This window comes from Sciurus carolinensis, chromosome 3 (genome assembly GCF_902686445.1).
Source record: "Sciurus carolinensis chromosome 3, mSciCar1.2, whole genome shotgun sequence".
NCBI lineage: Eukaryota > Metazoa > Chordata > Mammalia > Rodentia > Sciuridae > Sciurus > Sciurus carolinensis.
In genome coordinates this window covers 66,380,135-66,398,341 of record NC_062215.1, presented here as the reverse complement: position 1 = coordinate 66,398,341, position 18,207 = coordinate 66,380,135, and the positions used below count along the sequence as shown (strand labels likewise).

At 37.4% G+C, this 18,207-nt stretch overlaps 1 protein-coding gene and 1 non-coding gene across 2 annotated transcripts in view; one reads left to right on the top strand and one right to left on the bottom strand.

Annotated features, from left to right (window-relative positions):
* Suz12 (SUZ12 polycomb repressive complex 2 subunit) overlaps positions 1-17,658 on the bottom strand; it is a 42,889-nt gene extending 25,231 nt beyond the window's left edge. Inside the window, exons 1-5 of the mRNA XM_047544689.1 lie at positions 17,155-17,658; positions 14,885-14,931; positions 14,731-14,795; positions 9,452-9,520; positions 271-320 (exon numbers count right to left, since the gene is read on the bottom strand). Coding sequence (XP_047400645.1) covers positions 271-320; positions 9,452-9,520; positions 14,731-14,795; positions 14,885-14,931; positions 17,155-17,431 — 508 coding nt within the window. The 5' untranslated portion in view covers positions 17,432-17,658. The remainder of the gene's footprint in view (positions 1-270; positions 321-9,451; positions 9,521-14,730; positions 14,796-14,884; positions 14,932-17,154) is intronic.
* LOC124981485 (U6 spliceosomal RNA) lies at positions 4,182-4,287 on the top strand. The gene has a single exon (XR_007108008.1). It is a non-coding gene; the product is annotated as a U6 spliceosomal RNA (small nuclear RNA).
* Positions 17,659-18,207: the final 549 nt, after the last annotated feature.

The window sequence follows — 18,207 nt, the reverse complement described above, 5'->3', positions numbered from 1 at the left end:
GGTCCCCTACTAAAATCTTCATCATCAGACTTCAAAACTTAAAGGTCAAAAAGAAGTATTAGAGGGTTGGGGCTGAGCTCAGTGGTAGAGCACTTACCTAACTTATGCAGGTCCTAGAATCCATTCCCAGTGCCACTAAACAACAAAGAACACTTTCCCCAATAGAACATCCTTCCCATTAACTGTAATCTTAATACCAAGAATATCTTTTTTTTCCTACATTCCCAAAGGTATTTGGCTGTTGAATGCCAAAATATTTGAAGTACATACCATTTTTGTGGAAGAAACCAGTAAATGTAAGCTGCAAATGAGCTGACAAGCTAAACAAAACAAACAAAAGTTTTCATCACTTTAATGTTCTGTAACAAAATAGCCTAGACTTTAATTCAAACAGTGAAAGCTACTCCAGCTAATTTATAAATATTTGATTTTTCTCATTAATTGCTGTTCTGGCCCATGACTCCATGTGCTTTACCATCATTAAGAATGACATCCAAAAGAGTATGTTATCTACTTTAAACAATAAGCAACCAAAATCCCCAAAATTCACAAGAAATAAAACAAAAAACAAAAGTATCACAGAAGGTAGGGGGGAAAAAAAGACAAAATGAGATGTCAGGTAAATTACTGTGCTTTAGTGTCTTACCTATAAGATGGAAGGTTTCCCTTCCCATATCACAAAAGGAAATTTTGATAAGGAGAGTTGAATTGATCCAAGTGTTTGGCTATTTCAAAGCAATGGAAATTCAACCTTCCTAATCCATGATGCAAACCCATTACTTTACACTTCAATTAGGAGTAAAATACATAGCTACAAATCTGTTATAGTTCTGTAATTCATGCTTTCAATATGCCATTTTCACTTTTGTCTGAAGAAGCTATGCAAAAAGGAAGCATGAGCCACTGATCCTTTTGTTTTGAAAAATAGCTTATTAAGAATGAAATACTATTAGGATGGGACAGAATACACAAACATCAACAGTTCTTGTAATACCTTTAAAATGCAAGAGAAAACAAGCTTATCTTTTGGTCAGGAGTCATTCGTAACTTTTCAAGCACACTTTCTATGGTGTGATACAGGCACAATTCAGATTACAAAGGGCAACAGAGAACAGATGGTGAGGAAAGGGAAGCAGAACTGATCCTTTAACTTAGAAATTTAATTGTGCAAATAATGAAAGTAAATAGTACTTACAGAGCAATAAGGATCAGTCAAAAGGTATGTGTTTATATTTTTCCTTAAATGATGGTAACAATCTAGATATTTTTTACATTAGAGAGGAAGAGTTACAGAGACACTGAGGTGGGCTGGGGTTGTAGCTCAGTGGTAAAAGTGCCTGCCTAGCACTGTGAGGCACTGGCTTTGATCCTCAGCACCACATAAAAATAAAGTTATTGGGGCTGGGGAGATAGCTCAGTCGGTAGAGTGCTTGCTTGCCTTGTAAGCACAAGGCCCTGGGTTCGATCCTCAGCACCCAAAAAAATAAAATAAATAAAGTTACTGTGTTCATCTACAGCTAAAAAAATAAAAATAAAAAAACAAACAAACTGGAGCAGGAACACTGTGGGGGCACTTCTAACAATTGTACTAAGTAAAGTATGCAAGAATATCAGTATAGAACAAAATGACCATGGAAGAGTAGAAGTACAAATGTTTAAGAAGTGTTAAAAAAGTGTAATTAGGAGGCAAAACTAGGGACTGGGGTTGAAGCTCAGTGGCAGAGCACTTGCCCCACACATGTGAGGCACTGGATTTGATGCTCAGCACCACAAATGAATAAATGAATAAAGGTCCATCCACAACTAAAAAAAAAAAAAAAACTATTTTTTTAAAAAATGGACCCAAAATAGCTGGGCTTGGTGATACACACCTGTAATCCCAGCGGCTCAGGAGGCTGAGGCAGGAGAATCGTTCAGTTCAAAACCAGCCTCAGCAATTTAGCGAGACCCTATCTCTAAATAACATAACACAAAAGGGTTGAGGATGTGGCTCAGTGAGATTAAGCACAACTGGGTTCAATCCCCAGCAAACTCCCAAAAGAAAGTAATTTCAAAAATGGACCCATAAACATCTCCTTACAAAGTAGTTAAAACTCTAAAACATAACTAAAAGAGAGGAACATTCTGTAATTTCCACATGTTAGAAGATAATCCATTACTTACAACTCTATCCAATCCCTAGTTGGTTCAATTTAACCTACATACCGAGGCCAGGTTAATCTTTCCTTCTTTCTTTTTCTTTTCCTTTATATTAGATTATACTATAATTCTCATGCAGTTTAATTTTCTTAAAACATCATTTTCTACGTATCATCCCTTTCTGATTTTCTTTCCTTTTTTAAAAAAAAATCTAATTTTAATATTTTTCTTTTTTTAATTTCTTTTCAGCAATTTTCTAATGAGTACCCAACTACCAAATCTATTGTCTAATTACTGCCTATAACACGGTTTCCATTTCTTATTATCTTCTCTAAAGTTTTATATGAGAAAACAGGATGATAAAGGAGACAGAAAATTCCAATTTCATTTCTGATTCAGTTCTTAGCTGTGACCTGATACCTATAAAATAAAATGAAGAAAATTACCTCTTATGATTGTCAAGTTTGTATAAGATAATGGATATAGTATCCACTCCCTCTTCTACCAAGATGCCAAGCACACCCATATAGAATTTCAGTATAACTTCTTTCCTTTATAAGCACTTGTATTTATAACGGTCACTATTCCTGCATACACATTCTTTGGAAAATTTTACATTATATTGGTGTCCCTAGCAGTGTCTTACAGAAAGGCACTTAACAAATGCTTTTTGTAAAGAATAAGAATGTCCTCCTAGACTAATAAGCTCTGTAAGGTCAGGGTTCACAGCCCATTACACTGTGATATTAATAATATTTACACTGTTTTTCTGGGAGATGTGATTCCAAATTCTAAGTACCAACTGTGACATGCCAGAAACATCTTGTATTATCTGCTCTAGAAAATATTTTAAATCAGTATTATTCAAAATGTGGCCCATAAATTGAGGTCATTAGGAACACTTACCATTCCACAATAATGTAAGAAAATGAGAATAAGACTTTAAAATCTTTTATAGAAATTTAGCCTGAAGGAGGAGAATTGCAATTTCAAGGCCAGTCTCAGGAATTTAGGGAAAGCCTGCCTTAAAAATAAAAAGAACTGGGGCCAGGAGCAGTAGCACATGCAGGTAATCCCAGTGGCTCAGGGGTGCTGAGGCAGGAGATCTCAAGTTCAAAGTCAGCCTCAGCAAAAATGAGGCACTGAGCATCTCAGTGATAGCCTTCTCTAATAAAATACAAAATAGGTGGGTTGGGGCTGTAGCTCAGTGGCAGAGCACTTGCCTAGCATATGTGAGGCACTGGGTTTAAACCTTAGTATAGCATAAAAATAAAGGCAGGCTGTCCATCTACAACTACTAAAAAAATAAATAAAATAAATAATTTTTTAAAAAAATATAAAATTAGGGCTGGGGATGTGGCTCAATGGTCAAGTGCCTGAGTTCAACCCCAGGTACCAAAAATTAAATAAATAAATAAATAAAAAGGACTGGGGATGTAATTCAGTGGTAAAAAACCAATCTGTATAGAAATTTACAACAAAAACTGTCTAGATCGGTACACCCTGTAAGCACATGGCCCTGGGTTTAATCCCCAGCACCAGCACCACAAAAAAACAAACAAACAAACAAAAAAAACACTATAGAAATTTAAGTGTGAAAATATCTTGAGCACATGCAGCATGCAGTGTATTTTATAAATAAAAGTGTCTATCTACAAAAGGTTTGAAATTAACAATGAAAATATGGTTTGCTGTACAAGATTCTGCCAAACCCCCACCTCAAAGGATACACTATGATATGGATCTATAATAAAGTGTAACCATCATCCGCTTTCATAGGTGGATTCTTCCAAGGAAAAAAGACAGTTTTTTTTCCCCCCTTTTTTTCTTCCCTCTTATAGCTATTATGTCCACACCCTAATTGTTTAAAATGGATCAGATAAAGAAAAGGAAAAGAAACATGTAAGGCCTATTTGGTTTTAGGCTACAAAAGATCTAGATGAGCAGGAAAATATACCACATAAGGATTTAATTCATCTACATGCTGTTTCCTGTTCATACGTTCTCAGGAAATAAGCAATATAGTAAGAAAATGGATGAAGGTGCTAGCTTCAACAGTATACATACCAAAATTGGAATGATATAGAAAAGATCAGGAGGGCCCCTGTACAAGGATGACATGCAAATCTGTAATTATTCCATATTTTTACATAACTGGTGGAATCATATTGTCATATTGTGTGCATACACAAATATGTAATACTGTGTATAATTATAACCTACTAATAAAAAAAGTGGATGAAGTAATTGAAATTTGGGGATAGCAGATTCCGAACACAAACTTCTGACAGATCTCAATCAGTATGCAGAATGAAATTAAGAAAACTCAGAAGTGACTAACATTTTAAACAAGATTCATGTAGGAACTTCAAATTTTATTAATAGCCAGGTCCCAGAGACATCAAAATGTATATGCTAAAAAGAGACCAAGATCAGCACCTCTAGTTTATACACACTAATCTGATAATCGCAGGTAAAAAGCTTCACTTCTAAGGTCATGACTATGATTACCTCAAAACAGCACAAGAGTTGATAAGCTACTTGGCATTTACCCTGCCCAATAGAAGCCATGCAACTTTTCTTATAAAATTTATCCTATGCCAGACCTTGTTTCTGTACAAAAAGATGCTTACAATAGAGAACATTTAGGAAGGGAAGATTATTAACTCAAAAACTTTCCCAGCAGCTTGGGATGCTGAGGCAGGAGGATCACAAGTTCAAAGTCAGCCTCAGCAACAGCAAGGCACTAAGCAACTCTGAGACCCTGTCTCTAAATAAAACACAAAATAGGGCTGGTGATGTGGCTCAGTGGTCAAGTGCTCCTGAGTTCAATCTCTAGTATCTAAATAAATAAATAAAAATAACCAGTGATAAAAGACACTTGAGGGCTAGGGATATAGTTTAGTAGCAGAGTACTTGCCTAGCATGCACAAGGCCTTGGGTTCAATCCCCAAAACATAAAAACAAAAACAAGATGAAATAAAACAGAACAAAAACCACTTTGCCTTAAGTAGCTACTAAAAATATAGACTTGAAAATATCCCCAATAAAAAGTGTCTTAAGGGAATTTCTCCAACAACTAACACTAGGCTAGAAATGGAAGCAGCACTTAAGAGGAAGAGAGGAAACATTCTGCTTCTCATTTGGTCCCTACAAACACATATGTAAGCAACTCCAATTTGGAAATCTTTTCACGTGTTTCTCCATGGAAGTGCACTTACAAGTTAAGAGTTATGACTAGAGAATTCCAAAAGTCGGAGGATAGGATAAGAAACCCCTGGGATCTGGCTAGATTAACAACTACATAAAGGCAAGAGATATTTATACTAATAGCCGTAATGCTTGGTCCATAAATTCAAGGCTAGAATACCAGGAACAAAAGTTAGAGAAGATATTGTATTAACTACCCTAAAAGGAAAATAAAATGTTTTAAATATACATAACCACACTAAAAAAAGCAACAAGAAACATCAGGAAAACCTGAGAACCGAAGGTATAACCACAATGAGTTTCTAAAATTTGCTAGTTGTTCTGAAATTTTCAAAATCCACTCTTCAAAAAAAAAAAGTTTTTGCATAGATGGTAGGTTTTACTGTGTTCTATAGTTACAAATGACAATTCTGGTCTAGTGTCATGGATTGTCCAACACCTTAGAAAAGGAAAAAAAACATGAAATACAATTTTTTTGTTTTGTCTCCTTCTGCTAATGTTTTTGCAAATGACTTCTAAGAACTTAGATCTAAAGTATTAGCTGGGTACAGTGGCACATGCCTACAATCCCAGAATCCCGGGGCTCTGGAGGGCGAGGTAGAAGGATTGCCAAATTCAAGGCCAGTCTTAGTGAGACCTTGTCTCAAAATAAAAAATAAAAAAGGGTTGGGAATGTGGCTCAGTGACAAAGCAGCCCTGGGTTCAATCCCCAGTATCCCAACAAAAAAAAAAAAAAATAAAGACCATGGAGGGCTGGGACTGTAGCTCAGTGGCAGAGTACTTGCCTAGCACATGTGAAGCACTGGGTTCAATCCTTAGTACTGAATAAAAATAAATAAAAGAAATACATTCTGTTCATCTAAAACTATAAAAAAATTAAAAAAAAAAAAAGACCATGTAATACCAATTGCTTTTGCACAGATAATGATATAGGATTGGGGTTTAGTATAGGAGTTATTATAACTGTCATAATTAACTCAAGAATTTGTGCTAACTTTTGGGCTATAGTACTTTTTTATATACTATTTTTGTGTCTGTTGATTATCCCATTGAACTGAGAGTATTAAATATACTGGGCTTGGGAATAGAGATATTACAACTTTGGAAGTGCAGAAAAAACAACAATCCCAAACCAGGCATGGTGTGGCTCATGACTATAATCCCAGCAATTCAGGAGGCTGAAGTTAAGAGAATAACAAATTTGAGGCTAGTCTCAGCAATTTATTGAGGCCCTGAATAACTTAGTGAGACCCTGTCTTAAAATAAAAAATAAAAAGGGTTGTGGATATAGCTCAGTGTTAAAGCAACCCTGAGTTAAATTCCCAATACCCCCACCCACCCCCCCAAAAAAGCAAAGAAAAAATAAGAATTTCATGGTTGGGGTTGTGGCTCAGTGGTAAAGCACTTGCCTAGCATGTGTAAGGCACTGGGTTCAATCCTCAGCACCACATAAAAATAAATAAAAGAAAGGTACTGTGTTCATCTACAACTAAAAAAATTAAAAAAAAAAAAAAAAGAATTTCAGTGGAAGATACCTAGTCTACAGTTGTTGAACAGATCCAGGATCCAATTAAATTGAAGGAGATCTCTGTGTGTGAGATGGTACAGAGAACACAGAAGAGAGAGGCTTCTGTATTGTGATTTAAGATTTTAACTTCTAATTAATGTCACAAACAACAAAGACTTGCTTTGTTCTTAAGAACATATTTGACAATAGATTTTATGAGCAAAGTTTTATAGTGCTGGATTATATATCAGTATGTAAGGTACTTCTTACAACCCTATGTGATAAAGTTTAGTAGAACAGGAATATGCTTAATTTGAGATAAGAAATACACTTATGTAACCTGATACTAGAGGGTCTGGCAGTAAACTTAAGAAGAAGCACTTTCCTAATTTATCTCAGTACCCTGGGAGCAAACCTGAGACATTCATAAAAATTCCTCACTGAATCAGCTAGATCCTAAATATTTAAAATTTTGTATTTCAAATTATGAACAGGAATTCTAATGTAATCCTCACAGATTCTTTGAGTTGAACCAAAAGGAACAAAAATTATTGGAGGAATAATTATGTACAGAGAACTGACCAGAATATCTCCCTCATAACACACATTCTTAGAGAAGTTCTATAATATTTATCAAAGACAATGACAATGAGAAAGTAAGGTTTAACAGTGATGAACTAGAATTTTAATAGAGAAAATTAAGAAAATTGTCAAAGTGTCTGCTTCTTATTGGCTCATTCTTCATTCTCATTTGAAACCTGAAAGGTCTAGAGGACAAACTACTTAGGTGGTCATAAGAAAAGAAGCAGACAGGTCATATCAGGCTCTGACTACAGTCTCTAAGTAAAAAAAGGCCCTGAGGGGACTGGGGGATAGAGCTAAATGGTAAAGTGCATGCTCAGCCTGCACAAAGGCCCTGGGTTCTATATCCGGCACCACCCATAAAAAAGGGCCCGACATCCCAAGACCTGTCATGGGTAGGCAACCAACCAAGCATCTGGAATAGCAATTGCAAGCAAAAAGTTAAGTACGCATGGCACTAGGAATATTTTCAGTTCTATCTTAAAGAGTACAGAGAGCCAGGTACAGCAGCACACACCTACAATACCAGGGATTTGGGAAGCTGAGGCAAGAGGATCACAAGTTCAAAATCAACCTCAACTACTTAGCAAGGCCCTAGGCAACTTAGTGAGACTGTCTCAAAATAAAAAATAAAAGTGCCAGGGGAAGTAGCTCAGTGGTGAAGTGCCTCCTGGGTTAAATCCCCAACCTTCCCATCGCCCTCGTAAAAAAAAAAAGTACACAGACTAGATCCAGAGTTGACCATCATACCTTATTTGCAAGTGAGCATTTACCTACATATGGAAGTACAAATTACACTTCAATCCTATAAGAATACAAGATATGTATAATTTAAATAACAATCAACTAATTCAACATCCAACTCAAGATATAAGCCAACTACAAAGATAAATAAAATCTGTTATCGTTCACGAAAACGAGAAAAATGAAGCACTATCAAGCATGTATCTCATCAATCATGGTAAGATGGAAAATAAGAAAAATACATTGTAACAATTTTTCAAACTGTTTTTTAAAAGGACTGGGAATGTAGCTTCGTGGTAGAGCACTTGCCTATGGCACAATGCCCTGGGTTCAATCCCCAGCACTGGGGGGGGCGGGGGGGGGGGTCCAGATTTTCTAGTTCTGCCTTCTCTCCAAAAGCAATCAATGAATGAGTAACCACCATTCAAGTTCCTGTTTCTCTTTAGAAGTATATTCAACTTTTAATTTGTATGTCAAAGAATAAAAACAGAACTTAAAAATGCATAGTATCTAGAATAAGGATATATTAAACTAGTCAGAATATAAAGGATTAGTCATATGTGTAATCCCAGCTACCTGAGATTACACAATTGGAATTTGCACACCTATAATCCCAGCTACGTGGGAGGCAAAGGCAGGAATATCCCAGGTTCAAAGCCAGCTTGGGTAATTTAGTGGGGTCCGGTTTGAAAATAAAAACTAAAATGGGCTAGGGATGTAGCTCAATGGTAGAGCACCCATGGGTTCAATCTCCAATTAAAAAAAAAAAAAAATTGGGGGGGATTAGTTCTAGTTTTATTAATTTGAAAATGTACAATAAGTAGGTTCTGTCAAAAGGGTCATAATATTTTGTGTGACATTTAAATGAGAAAGGATGGAATTTGAAGATGATTGTTTAGATGTGACACTGTGAAGCACCTAGCACATAGTATACAAGAAATATGAGTCTCCACTCCCTCAGATGAGATGAATTGCAGAAACTACATATTTTGATTCTAAATGTCATAAACTGGCAATAAACAATAACGAATACAACTGCCTTATGAAATAGTTTCTACAAATTGCAGAATTCTAGTCAAGCTAAGGCTTAAGAATTCTCTTTCAGGGTTGCTACAAAAGTTAATTCCTGAACTGGGCTGAATTTGGGCCAATGATCTCTATGGTTCTTCCAATTCCTAACAGAATTGAGGGGATCACGGGGAAATGATCACTTAATTTTTCCTCTTTCCTCAAGTATATCACTTAATATAAACTGATAAGTTATCTTACCTATGAGATTCTTGCTCTCCTTTCATTTTCTCTACTTTTGATAACATATCATCAACTTTAAATGTCTTCCTGGAAGAAACAGATAAACAAAATCATCACTTCTAAACTAGAAAAGAACAAACCAATTACACTTTATTGTCACTGTAACAGGCAAGATGGAAATCTGATTTTGATTATTTTTACTAAGATAAATTATGGAGGGTTTACCGTAACAATGAATACTATTAAAATGTGTGTTATAATACAGCAGACATGCCTTCAAACCCATCTCAAATGCTAACTCTGTCATAAAATCTGTAATTATCCCCAAATAAGTGATTTCTTCTTACCTATGACACTTGATTTATACTTCTTTTGACACAGTCTCCTACCTGTGAAATCTGTGTAAATATTTTCTCATATAGATCATAAGCTCCTGAAGGGCAGAGACTGCTTTTCTTCAAGCAAAGTTTGGCATAGTGCCCTATTTTTGGTAGGTATTCAAATATCTATTTAACTTTTGAAACAAATGGAAATTGTGTGTATTTTGAAGCATTCACACTTCTTTTAAGCAACCCAAGAAGAACTAGCAGCATCACATAAAAATGCATATTCTATAAAATATATCTGAAGTTCATAAAACATCCTCAAAGGTTACAGTTGAATATGTCATACTAAAGAGATTAAGTTTAAAAACGATCATGTAAAAATTTGAAATTAGGGGACATCCACAAAATTATGATAAAATTGCATATTAGCTTCTAACTTGACACTTTTAAGAGAAAAAAGTAATTTTTTCACAAAAAAGAAACTTAAGTAAAATCTCCCAAAGCAATTAAAGATGGAATGTGTTGTAAAACAAGCCTCATTTTACTTCTCAAGGTGGTTTATGGTATGTCCTAGAGATACAGGTTTAAAACCTTACCCACATATAACTTGTTAATTGGAAACAAATGTTTCTCTCTTAAGAGAACTTCAGGCTGGGCCACTTTGAAATCCTTGCAGTGCTGGGAATTAAACCCAGGGTCCAACGTGTGCTAGTCAAGTGCTTTGTCACTGAGCTATATTCTCAACCACAAATATTTCTCTTTATATTCATGTATTTTCTTCAAATGTAGAACTTGAAAATTTACTGTATTCAACATTAACATGACATTATAATGCTTGAAGGCAAATAAGAGAAACTACAGACAGGTTCATTACTCAAAAACAGCTAATGTCACTCTCTCTCTTTTTTTTTTTGGCAGGACTGGGAGGGACTGAATCCATGGCCTCAGGGCAAGCACTCTACTCTGAGTTAAAACCCTAGTCCCCCAAACAGCTATTGTATTCAACTACTATAATGAAAATTAATAAAGAAGTGTTAATAAACACATTACAATAAAATACTGGAAGAGCAATACTGAGAGAGTCTATATTTCTGGTGATTGAAAAGTCTTCTATTAACAAGAGAATAAAAAAAAAAAGCTTCTCTCCTTACGTTTAGAGTAACTGAAAACTTCAATTTTAAAGTTTAACCCAATAGAACATAGAAAGCAATGCTTTATGAATGACGTTAATTCATTTTTATCTCCACAGATAAAAGAAAAGAAGAAAAATGAACTATTCCAGGTTAGCTACCAAAAAAAGTTCAATATAAATGCTGAAAAGTTATCATTGAAGATGGTTTTAAAGTTACCGGAAATTTTTAGGAATATGTTTATGTAATGATTAAGAAGAAATCATCTTTAATAAAGGTAAGACTAAGTCCCAAGGTTCATCTCTTCCAACCTTATGAAGTTTTAAAGCAGAAAAAATGAACAGGAGAACTGAATAGTAACAACCACTTGAAGCACATAAGATTATAAAGGCAACCCTACCTTTTTAAGAAAAAACAAACCATATGAACAACTATACAAAAAGCAGTTTCTCCCCCAACACCAAGTATTTGTGTTTTAGAAAGGCAATGTTCAGTTTTAATAAGGGAAATAGTTACCAAAAGGTCATCAAAAAAAGGAGAATTTTAAAAATCCAAGAAATTTTTGAAATTTTCTTGGGAGGGTTCAGAAGTAGTTTACATGAAATGTAAAAAAATGGATTCAATGCCCTTCTCACTTTAATTTCTGTGTCAGAGTAGTGCTAGACTATAGAATTTGAATACCTCTATGAAGTATTAAGACTAAAACATTAGAGGAATTTAACAAATACAACAAAAAGTAATATTACAACCAAGAGTATGACTTCCAAGGGAGTAACATGCTTATTCCAATAACCAATATTGGGCTGAAGATGTAGCTTAGTGGTAGAGCACTTGCCTAGCATGTACGAAGTCCCAACAACAACAAAAAAAAATGTGTGTGTGTACATACACACACATACAGTATATGGTGGTGTAGTAAAAAGGAGTTCCAAAAACAATTTGCAAAAGCATCACAACCACTGCTAAATCTGATACCTTTTAAAAGTCACTAATACTTTTTGTTTCTTTTTAGGTTTTGTTTTGTTTGTGATGCTGGGGACTGAACCCAGGGCCTCACGCATGCTATCCAAACATTCTACCACTGAGCTACATACATCCCCAGCCCCCAAAGTCACGAATTACTTTGAAGACAACATCTATCATCTGAAGATACAAAGAGTTGTTTTACAATTTGCTAAAAATTACTCTTAAAAGTTGGACATGGTAGCATACACCTGTAATCCCAGAGACTTGAGGCTGAGGCAGGAGGATCACAAATTCAAAGCCAGCCTCAGCAACTCATTGAGATCATGTCTCAAAATAATAAGTAAGATTTAAATGTTTCTTGGCTAGGCAAGCACAACAGTGCATGCCTGTAATCTCAGTTACTTGGAGGCTGAGGCAGGAGGATTAGAAGTAGGGGTGCAATTTAGCAGGACCCTGTCTTAAAATACAAAAGGGCTGAGGATGCAGCTCAATGGTAAAGTGCTCCTGAGTTCAATTTCCAGTATCAAAAATAAATAATGTTTTTTGGATAGCAAATTGCTTCAAAATCCCCAAAGACAAATATTTTAAAATCTACATGGCAATAATTAAGAAAATCAGTTTATATTACCAAGTTTTTTAAACTACCCATCTACTGGCACATAATATATCCCACAATGAGACAGTCTAATAAACAAACATGATAAGGAAATGATAAACTTAGATTTCAAATGGTGGCACACTCCTGTAATCCCAGCTACTTGAGGGGCTGAGGCAGGAGGACTGAAAAGTTTGAGGCCAGTCTGCGCAACTTAGCAGGATCCCGTCTCAAAATAAAATAAATAGGGATAGGGATGTAGCTCAGTGGAAGAATGCTTGCCTCGTATGTGCAAGGCCATGGGTTCTACACCCAGTACCACAAAAGAAGAAAAAAGTAAGATTTTAAATGTATATTTTTAATCCATTTACAGATTAACCCAAACATTTTTAAAAAACTTCATCACTTTTTAAATTAAAATTAGACAGTATCTTAATAACTCAACTGACTATCCATATTAAAAATAATATAGCGAGGGATGGTGGCTCATGCCTGTAATCCCAGCAGCTGGGGAGGCTAAGGCAGGATTGCAGGTTCGAAGCCAGACTCACAACTTTGCAAGGCTGTAAGCAACCTAATGACACCGTCTCACTGGGGCTATGGCTCAGTAATAAAACACCCCTGGATTCAATACCTGGTACCAAAAAAAATAATTTAGTTGAGGGGCTGGGTTTGTGGCTCAGTGGTAAAGCGCCTGCCTAGCATGTTGGAGGCACTGGGTTCGATTCTTGGCACTGCATATAAATAAATGAATAAAAATAAAGTTTTAGCAACATAAAAAAAAATCTAAAAAAAAATATTTAGTGAAAGAAAAAGGTTAACTTAATCAAATTCTCCTAGTTGTATGAAATGAATTCTGGTTTGGCGAACTATGGCTAAACCCACAGTTTGACCCAGAAGCTAAAAATGATTTTTTTTAAAGCTGTAGATGGACATAATACCCTGATTTATTTATTTTTACACAGTGCTTAGGATTGACCCCAAGGATTTACAAGTGCTAGGGAAGTGCTCTACCACTGAGCTACAACCCTAGCCCCCAAGAATGTTTTAACAGATAAACACTGGCAACTGATCTGATGACAGAGAACACTTAACTCTGAACCCCAATTAAGCAAAATGTTATCTCAAAAGAATTCCACATTTATTCCTACCAGGCTTGTGTTACAAAATATTTTACTTGGTATGGCTGTATATTGAATTTCATCAATAAAAAAACTGGAGATTTTGTTTATGGTAAGCACTTACATAATATCCTTGATTTTGCCTCTGGGTCACAAAAACTTAAAATATTTACTATACAGTCCTTTTCAGAAAAAGTCTAAACGCTGGCATAACTCAATTAAGAGAGTAGTTGCCTAATTTATCACCTCCTTCCTCCTTACTTGCTTAGTAATTTTCACCTACTGAACACAAGGCTTTATCTTTCTGTCTCTCAATTTAGATTGTCAAACCACCAATTGTTTAAAATGTCAACCTTTAAAATATACTTTAATGAATCTACAAAACTATATCTTGCTATACGAATGTGATGCCTACTTAGTAACTAGGACTCTCCTGGGGAGTTTAGTTTCAAAGTCTACTAAAATAGCTTAATGGTTTTAAGACTATAACAATACTAAATGTTAGATAAAAGTTCTCTTTTAAATTTAACTTGTTAACCTGATATACTCAATAGTCTAGTACATAGGACAAGAAACTTGCATTCCATTATTACATTTGGTTAAGTCATAAATGTTAGATGCCAAAAATAAGCTGTGTACCACACCTCCAGACTCCACTTTAAGACCAGAAGATTAAGACTTCTTGTTTTTAAAGACCAGTCATCCTACTGACTTCAAAAGTATTTCCCCTTCAGTAGAATACTACCAAAGACATAAAATGGGATTTTCTGAACCTATCATTATAGAATTTAACCCTTCATTGGACATAAGAAATATCAAAAAATTAACCATTTAATTTTATGTATCAACAATGGTAAATAAGCCCTTTAGTAAGTATTTAAATCCTGGACTTTTACCAAATTTGAAAATAACTAGTGGTACAGAGTGAAAACATGAGTCAATAAAAATCACCGCATTCACTTTACCACTAAATCATTTCTACTAGGAAAAAAAAATCTAGTAATAAACTGGGATTTCCAAAAATGAATTACTCTGTAACCAATTCAACTAGCTGCTATTTCATTTAAGTTTTCATATTTAACCTGTAATTAGAAATAGTACTTTAAGACAGAACTTTCAGATGGTTTGATCAGCTTGAAAAAAGATTCATAAAATGTACCTTTTGATGTTTGTTCTGGAGTTTCGATGAGACATGTAAGTAAGAGTTCTGTGCAAAAATATTGGCTATAAAAAAAGTTTTAAAAATATTAAAATACAATACAGATGAAATTATAAGAATGAAATAATATTGATGAATTTCATTGACTACTTACTGCTATGAGATTTCGAGTTCGAAGAAATCTATAGATCTGTGTTGGTTCTAGGTAACAGAAAACAAAATCCAAGCATTATCTAAATTTACTTAATTTTTAAGGAAACTACCAACCCAGCCCATGTTATAACCAATAGAATCCAATCACCTGGTATGAAAATCATGTACTAAATATTTATATCAAGGAAATTAGTATGCACGATAATGTCAAAAGACAATCTACAGCATACATTCACAAAATTCATCTACATTTATTTTAAACTCAAGGCTCTCTATAATCTTGTTCTTAAACTTTTCTAAGGTGGCTACTGTTAATGTGTAGAACTAAACAGCTGTAGTTATAGTCATTTAATTAGTTAATTTTACTATTTGTAACCCTTCTCCTTCCAAAAAGCAGTCCACATAAGGCAGCTATATTCAACAAAAGATTTATTGTTGCCAAACAAAATGAAAATTTTGCCTTTTACTTGGCCATTTAAAAATTTCATATAGTAACCAGCTAAAATGGAATAAAATTTTTCCAGACATCCCAAAATAGGTATGATGAATATCAGTCAATACTGAAATAAGTCTAAGATATTACTTGTAACTAAAATTTGAGTATTTCTAACTGTATTTTAATTTTGATGTGTTTTGCTTAATGTAAATATTTCAACATGTAAATACTGACTCCAACACATATTTCTGTGCAACTGACAAGAGTCCAAAAAGTCTTTTTAATGTTTAAAATTAATTTAAAATTTGTTACAAAGGACTTAAAGTTGAGAAATAAACCTTTACCATCTTGTATTAACAACCTATTAGTGTAACATTTCTTTAAACAAAGCAGCATGTATATGCTGTAAACTAAATGTAAGTATATTAATAATCACATTAAAGCATTTAAACTTCCATGAAACTAAGACCAATGTTGAGAAGAATCAAGTTGTCTGGTGACCAGATCTAGTTCTTAATGACAGTTGATTTCTCCCAGGTGAATGCATCAGAAAGCAAATAGTTAAAAACTTTCTTGGAGGATTTTTCATAACATTTAGAAAGAACCTTAAAATTTTCCACTACACTTCAGTTACTTTTAGTTTCAAATTAAACTGAAGAGAGATATTTTAGAAGAGGTATAAATAAATAGGTTTATTGTCATGCCTGCCCTTCAGTTCTCCATCCTATTTCTAATTAGACTTCCCAGATTTTTTAAAGTATATTAAGCAAAGGAATAACGTGAAATCTCTCTGAAGCAGGTTCATATTCGTTTCAATAAAAACTGAAATTTCTCGTATTAAATTCCAATTAGAATTTTACGAAGCACTAATGAAAGAGAATGAAGGAGGGGTATTAAACAATGTAATATGTCTTTCCAAGCACAGCTGATACCATGCCCTTAACATATGCCACGGTAATATTGTAAATAAAGACATTCAGCGGTAGAGCTGAGCTTATTCCAGTTTCTCTAAGATACTCAGGCTATTTAAGACTGTCCACACAAAAGTAAAAAATCAGGATATAACAACCATTAAAGAACTGTTACAATTGTTTATAGTCATGATATTGTTTATAAATTCTATTGTTTGTTTCCAGACACCTTGCTCCCATTTCCAAGTAAGTCCTAGTTTCGCCCTCCAAACAGCCCTTAAAAGCAGAGACGGACGTCGGGTTCGGGAAATAGACAGAGCTACGAGGTCCTCTCCAGAGAAGATGCTTGTCTACTACCTGTCTCAGTTTACGTATCCATAAAATGGGTGGATAGATTCCAAAGACTCAAAGCATCAAAAGGTGCCATGTTAAGATAAAGCACAAGTTGGTGCCCAGGCATTTCGGACCAATGACAATCTCGTCGGCCTCACGGCATTTGTCCCTTCTCTGGCTGAATCTTGCCCCTCAAAACCTACAATCGAACCCCCCCGGTAGGTACTTCTGGAGTACGGAAGGCATGAAAGAAAACAAGTACTCGTCTTGGGATCTCTCTGCACCCTCGGTCCAACTGTGTAACCTCATCTCAAAAGCCTGCCCTTAACGCGGGGCCCCCGCGCCCAACCGCTCCTGCGGACCTTGGCGGAGTCAAGAACCCACCCCGGACCCCGGACCCATCTCCGCCAAAGGCCCAGGGCTTCGGGTCCCGGGGAGCCGCGATCCCCGGCGCGAGGACATCCCCCTCGACGCTCCCTCCACTCCCAAACCAAGTGCACTCGCGGAAAGGAGGGGGCCCGGCCGAGAGTCCCGAGCCCCCGGTGCCGCAAGAGTGCGTCTTCCTGCCCTCAAAGCCTCGCACACACTCACTCTCAAAGGCCTGGAGGAAAAGCTCGTGGTCAGCCTGGACGTGCTCCATTTTCGGCTTCTTCACCGGTAACACGGCGGCCCCCGCCGCTGCCGCCGCGGAAGACGAGGAGGAGGCCGAGTAACTGCCGCCGCCGCCTCCACAGCCCCCGCCGCCGGATTTGCCGCCCGAAGCCGTAGCCGCCGCCACTGCCGCCGAACCCCCGAAGCCGCCTCCCCCGGACCCCGCGCTGGGCCCCGAGCCGCCCCCTCCCCCACCGCCGTGCTTCTGAGGCGCCATCGCGGTTCCTGCCTCCTCCCCCCGCCAGCTACCCGCCGGGCGGCCCCGGAGAGTGAGCGCCTGCAATACCAACCGCTCGCCCCAGCAGGCTCCGGCGGACCGAGGGGGGAAGGAGGAGAGAGGGGAGGAGAGGGGAAGGGAAGGGAGGAGGAGAGGAGGGAAGGAGGGAGGAAAAAAAAAGTGTCTCCTCAGAGCCCCGCTCCGCTTCGGAGGCCGCTCACCCTACCCTGGCCTCGCTCCGCCCTCTTCCCCGCCCGGCGCTCTGATTGGCCATCGGGAGCGCGCGCCGCCCGGCCGCCCAGCCTGTTGGCCCGCGGATTCCCCCGTCAGTCACGCGGAGGCGCTTTTCGCGGAGGCGCGGCTTGGTTGGCCCGTGCGCGCTGCCGATCGCGGGCCCGGCCGCCTCTTTGAACTGAATTCGCGGGAAAATTAGGGGTCGGAGCGGCCTTCCTGCTGGCCCCGGTGCATTGTGGGGAGAGAGGGACCCAGCGAGCGGCTTAGGGAGCCGTTTCTCGCCTTCTGAGCGTCGTCAGTCGCCGCCCCCAGGGGGGTACGGAACCCCTGGAGAGAGGCGGGCATCTGAGGACCTGGGGGTGAGGGGCCTATTAAATGAACTGAGATCCTTTGCGAATCGAGCCCCTAGCGTCTCAGGACCCGGCCTGCCTGGGGCTTGGTGTGCCCCCCAAGTGTGTGTGGGGGGGTCGCTTCTCCGCTGGAGGGGCCCCTAGGGTGGGAATCGAGTCCCCTGACCTCTCGCCACCACGTGCCTCAAGGCA